We start from the raw sequence: 6,017 nt of genomic DNA, 5'->3' as shown, positions 1-6,017 counted from the left end.
ATTAGCCTTGGGTTAAGGCAATAATTACTCTTGGAGTTAGCGGATTGCGATCCGCTAATCTCGTTCTTGTTCTAAGTATAGAACGAAAGACCGGTGACCTAACTTACGCTTCCTCAAAGCGCAAAGCTACGGCAGCCCCGCTACATTAAAACCCTTGATCGGTAGCAGGTACAGCTGTCTGATGGAGACAGGCAAAGCTTTAAACAGCAAAACGCTGAAGTGATGGGTGGTGACCTCGACGTTTTACACTTTGCAATTTGAAGCACGAAACAACGCTTTATACGGACAACGAGCTGGGTTGTAAGACCTTAGAGTGGGTACAGCGGCGTGTTTTTCTTACCCAGTTTGAACAATGAGTTTGAAAAGCAGCGTCTGTTTCGCTAGTCCAAAGAATCATGGTACATTTCTCCTGAAGGGTACGGGTTATCGCTTCTTTTTAGAGCGCGTACGGTACTTTAGATATCAATGATGTGTGAGTTTAAAAAGGCGTATAAAAGCTTTACCCCAGCGCAGCGAGCGACTTCAGACGGTCTAAAATCATAAATCCGGTGTGATGAATCGGGCAAGAGTTGGCGTCGTCGTGAGCTTCACGGCAATGTGTCGAACAGTATACCCAGAATAGCAGGTAAGAGAGCGAGGTGAAACTCCAGGCGCAGTGGATGCTCATGGAACGATCACTGTTGCGTAGTGTCTAAGAAACAAAACATATTGAATCCCACTTCGATCGACATCTTCGTGAGAGGATTTTCAACTGGGCAAGTACTGTAAGCTTGTGTACTCAACTCGTATACATTTGGAATTATTGCATTATACATGTACCAGTGGTACAATTGGACGCAGTTTGCGTCATACTTGCTGTAATTGATTTTATCCATAAGAACGAATTATTGGTGTTTGTAAGGATGATGGAACTTCGAAACGGAGATATCCAAGGTGCACGTAAGCATAGCCATACCTTAGAAATATAGACATTTTGAAAAAATGTATCCATTTAGCATTAATTTTAATTATATCATCCAAAGTGTATTATCTGTAGAGATAACAGCATTTACTAAACACTCACTTACGGTAGAGGATCTTAATTCCGATCCAAAAGAATAATGAGTTAAACCCTAGTGCGTTTGCTATCGCGATCTCTGATTGACAAAGCTTCCTCTGTGCAAAATTCGCGTCACCCCGATGTATAGTACAGATTTGTTATGTCGCGCAGTCAATTCGTCCATATCGTGTACAGTCACGAGATATGTGCTGCAATATTGTCCACACTTTTGTCCATCTGCATAAGATACCGAGGTTTCGATGAGTAACGGTGGAATCCTTGAGACACTTGAAAAATTATGATCGTCAAACAATATATATATTCAGTTAAAGTATTTCTAAGCTTAATTTTTCTGTGTAAATAAATTATAGAAGAGCAATATTCAATTTGAGCTACTTGAGTAACTCCTGGGTTCAGCGCTCAGATCCATCGTCTGTGATGTGTTAACGCGAACTTGTTAATCATTCTTTGGCAAAGGTGCATTGCAACCTCAATACACTTAATAACACTAGTACACGCTTTGAATACTCAGTCGAGAAAAAACAAGATCTTTGTGAGGATAGCGCACAAGTTTATTGACACTCTGTCCTTGAATCGACCAAATACGGAAATGTCTTTAGTTGGGCGCGAGGAAGTAACGGGTGGGGGCTCAAGGGCTAAAAGCAAAGCGTGAGCGCATCAGCTTAGCGAATACTCTGGCGGCGGAAGCACAATGGACTCTATTTATTAGACCACCGACGATAAGCGTCTAGTTCTTTGACGTCAGGGGCAGAGGAGTTTTTGGATGGTAGAGATTTAGCTGGCTATGAGTTTGTTAGAGTTTCAAAAATAAACAACCCGCCGCCTCTGCAGCTCGTAAGCTAAATGGCCGCATTTTTGTGGCATAATGGGTCGAAGCGGCACTCATAACGGAGATGGTGTTAGGACATATTTAGCAAACACCACAGCCAAGGTGGACGGGGTAGTTTTCATTTCAAAATTAATCATGAAATTGCTTGGCCTGTCAATTACGTGCAGACGTATATTTCAAATTTTGCTGATCAGGCGAGAAATTTTACCAAAATCTAAAACATTATCTCAATTTGTCCTCGGGGCTCATCGTGACAATAAGATTTTGCGATTTGCGGAGATCATCTGCTAGCGCTTGGATACGCTAAGACTACACAGAGCGAAAGACGACCATATATATATTTTTAAAAGGTGTGAGCACCCGCGCCATACTTCAAAATCGCTATCCAATCAAACATCTCAATGTTAGATTTTGTCGTCATCAAAAACGAACTTTGCTTCATCTGCGAGCAAATAACTTTAGAGCGTACACTTGAGCACAGCTTGCAAGTCATTTGATGCAAATGTACTTTGTAATTTGCACAGCTTCTGAAACATTTAGTTGCTGTCTGTCGCATGCCCGATCAGTTTCAGCAGCTGCGTCACTAGACAATTACATGTTCTTTGTGCAATGGACAGCGTGCGATTACAACTGATCCACTTCCAAAAGAGTATTCAGGGTCACGCACATGTATAATTTGCTGATCCAACTAAAAAAGTCGAGCGCGCTCAAGTAGATAAAAAAGCGACTGACGGAGTTTTAATGGATGCTCGTGATTTCGCCTCTGGGTGGGGCAAGTGAGCTCAGCATCTATGCGACGCATACGCGGATTTTTTTATATCAGTGATTCGTCTGTGGAAGGTACTCTACAACCGCAAGGTTCTGTAGTCAATAGCTGTAAGAACATTAGATCATCTGTAACGGAGTTACGTACTTTGGTAACAGGTGTGTGTGTTACACGAGATGAGCATGGTGTGACTGCACCCAAATAAGAATACGGTATGTGGCTAGGTATCCAGTAGTTATCCATGTATTTAGATTTTACTTTATATATTTAGGAAAATCTAAACATTAGAAATTAGGCGGCTTGCCGCTAATAAAAATTAATAAAAATCAGTTTTAAATTTTAAACGGAAGAGTTAATTAGCCTTGGGTTAAGGCAATAATTACTCTGGGAGTAAGCGGATTGCGATCTGCTAACTCGTACTTGTTCTAAGTATAGAATGAATGGTCTGTGAACATAATTACACTTCCTCTAAGCGCAACGCTACGGCAACCCCACTGCATCATCCGTCATGATGGATTTTATGTTGCGCGTCTATCTGTCATCGGGACGATAAGCCACGCTTAATCAACTTATGACTAAAGTTGGTTGCGTGTTATGATATGCTATGCAAACGAAGAATCAGAAGCGATGATGTTAGGTAAGAAGGCGATCAACGACGCTGTCAAGACACCTACAAGATTTTCAGCAGTGGACGGTGAGTGCGCAAGGGCTCAACCGAATTGAACCATAAAGTGATCCTGAACGAATAGCTTTTTACAGCGGGAACAATTCAACTTTTTCCACTACATCAAGAAAATTAATATGACGATAGGCTCCGCATGCTCCAAACGGTACATCAACGCGGCGTGCCTGCGGTCTTCGAGCGGAGGGGCTAATCAGACCTTTCGGCTTCACGAAGCCCGGGACGTTGATGCCGGCAGCCGACAGCCATAGGGTGTAAAAGTAAAAGTCCATAGAGATGTTTTTTGGGGTCGAATCCTATTGACCACAACCTCCACATGGGTACAATCTATATCTTGATATCTCTCGCTAGAGATATGTCAAACGACTCTCATTGAAAGCATGACTCTTTGTTCGTATCAGCCGAGTGAGAAGAGGAAATACAGAGCGTCGATGTTTGGTTTACCTAAAGATGTAAAATTTGTGAAAACCATGGATTTGCTCGACAGCTCAGAGATCTCTTTTTTGCCTTAACATTACTCAGTACATGGTCACTGGCACGGACATAAATCTCCAACTTTACTCTACCACTGAACAGAAATTTTGCTTCGTATTTATTGCGATACTTCTCGATTTCATGAAGCGGGGAGCAAGCCACACCTGTTTAGAAAGTTTTTTAAGATGATATATGCTGATAGGGTTTGCCTTGCACGTGACAGCTTAATGGTAAATTGCGTTGTTGTCAAACGATGCGACGATAGTGTCCACTGTAAAACAATTAAATGAAGTACGACAAGGTTCAATACGTCAAAGCTCATAAGATTGAAACATTATATACTTGGTAGCTCCGGATTGCAATCGAACACTATTTTACGCTTTGTCTTTCCCAAAAGCCTCAAGTATGCACCTCAATTAGCCATTTCTCGTCGTTGTGATGGCCCAGCCTTTGTACTTGGTTAGGTTTTTGGGTCTCATCTGCAAGGGATAATTTCATTTATGACAATAAGCTAGCTGCCATCAATTATGCGCTAGTAAAACCCAGTGTACAGTGACTAGCTCTCAGCCATTTATGCTCTATATGGCTTCTGTCATTACATCATCGATCTATCTCTTCTTTTGTAGCGTTCACTATATCCTGGCTGTCTTATTGTGATCGTGAACGCGCTTTCTGGGTGCCCATATTACGAGTTGATATATGTCATAATGGTTGAGCCACGCGTTCAGCGTTGCTATCCGTACGAAGTAGCAGTCAGACACAATTTCCATGACTTAAGTGAAAGCGTTGGAAAGCAAGTACTTTTGCTAGCCAATGTCGCTTTTTAAGCAAAGAGAAGCGCTTTTACATTGCCATTCTTTGTTTCCAGGCTTGCTTTATTCAGCACAAGCTCGCTGGACACACGAATTGTCGAGTACCGAATGAAGAGAATTTCAGATCGTAAATTCTGGCTAACGCAGGTTACACTCATATTGAAGGACATACGCACGGCTCAGTAAGTGCTATATATCAATGGCCCAGTGTGTCCGAATAGGTTAGCACTTATGTCCGAGCGTATGAATATACCAACAAGTAAAATTCTTGCCATATGCAGCAAAATAGATATTTGCTGGCTGGTGGTCCAGTAGCATGGATGTTCAGCTGCAATTCCAGCGAGGTGTCCTCGCCGGTATTGCAGGCTGTTTAGACCGACCGCTCAAATTTTCTCTGTCAGCGACACCGTTATCACTAAAGATGCTATTTCGAGAGAAAGCACTATTGCTTTTGATAGTCGTCTGGTTTAGTACATTGAACGCGGTGATGTACTCGTAAGGGAAAAGACCCTTACCAAGACCAAAGATTTTGTTATGGCATTTGCAACCACCGAGATATATTGTACGATACTTGCCGTAGACCAGCTGATATATAGTTAGTTATATCAAGCATTTTCATGTCCGATGTAGTAATGCACATGTAGCTGGGGTTCTTGATGACGGATTTGATGTTGTCAATACCAGTTTAGGCAAGCAAATCCTTCTTAATCAAGTTGATATCTTATCGACCAGAATTGAAGCCGGAGACTGGTACCTGGTCAAGCTGCTGATTCAGTTTCCCATAATCACACGTTTGTTCACCAAAACCAAGACTGCGGTAAAAGTCGAAGAAGCTGGCATATTCTTCGATCCAACTCTTCACATTGGACATCTTGTAGGTCTTGCCAAGATTGACTCCTGGAATGTTCATACCTGTCAGACCATGATCGTTGATGATTTTTTGTAGAAGTGATATATATTTTTTGACATTGTACTGCTGAATCTTACCCGATACATCACCAATGTAATTAAGCACATCCGTAAGTGGCATCTTTGGATCGTCATTTACAAAGCAACGCACCCGCTCAATTAAACTATCAGCTACTGATACCGACACAGGAATGTGATCATTCGTAAGGACAGTATATTTCCCGTGTTGAGTCATGGTAGGCTTAAGAATGGCCTCGAAGTCATAAAGGATGAAGTGATCGATGTCATGGCCAGCATCCTTGATGGAATATATCATAAGCGTATCGTGTTGTGAGCCGGTTTGTATATAGTCGGCGCACTGGAGATCCTCTCAATATGAAAAAGTTCGCACTGATGTTTCTTGTGATTTCAAGTCTTTCGCTACTCACAAAAATCATTTCAGACTTGGGGCACTTATACTTAGACTGAAGCATATCAATTTTCTT

General features: G+C 41.9%; 1 protein-coding gene across 1 annotated transcript; it reads right to left on the bottom strand.

Annotated features, from left to right (window-relative positions):
* Positions 1-5,344: 5,344 nt before the first annotated feature.
* Positions 5,345-5,767, bottom strand: PHALS_02235 (chromodomain protein, putative; the record flags this gene model as incomplete). The annotated part of the gene is made up of 1 exon (XM_024716697.1): positions 5,345-5,767. One exon carries the CDS (start codon positions 5,765-5,767, stop codon positions 5,345-5,347), a length of 423 nt encoding a protein of 140 aa, XP_024582270.1.
* Between the last annotated feature and the right edge of the window lie 250 nt (positions 5,768-6,017).

Source organism: Plasmopara halstedii (assembly GCF_900000015.1).
Source record: "Plasmopara halstedii genome assembly, contig: Scaffold_1873, whole genome shotgun sequence".
NCBI lineage: Eukaryota > Oomycota > Peronosporomycetes > Peronosporales > Peronosporaceae > Plasmopara > Plasmopara halstedii.
The sequence above is the reverse complement of the archived record's forward strand: the minus strand, read 5'-3'. Positions and strand labels throughout refer to the sequence as shown.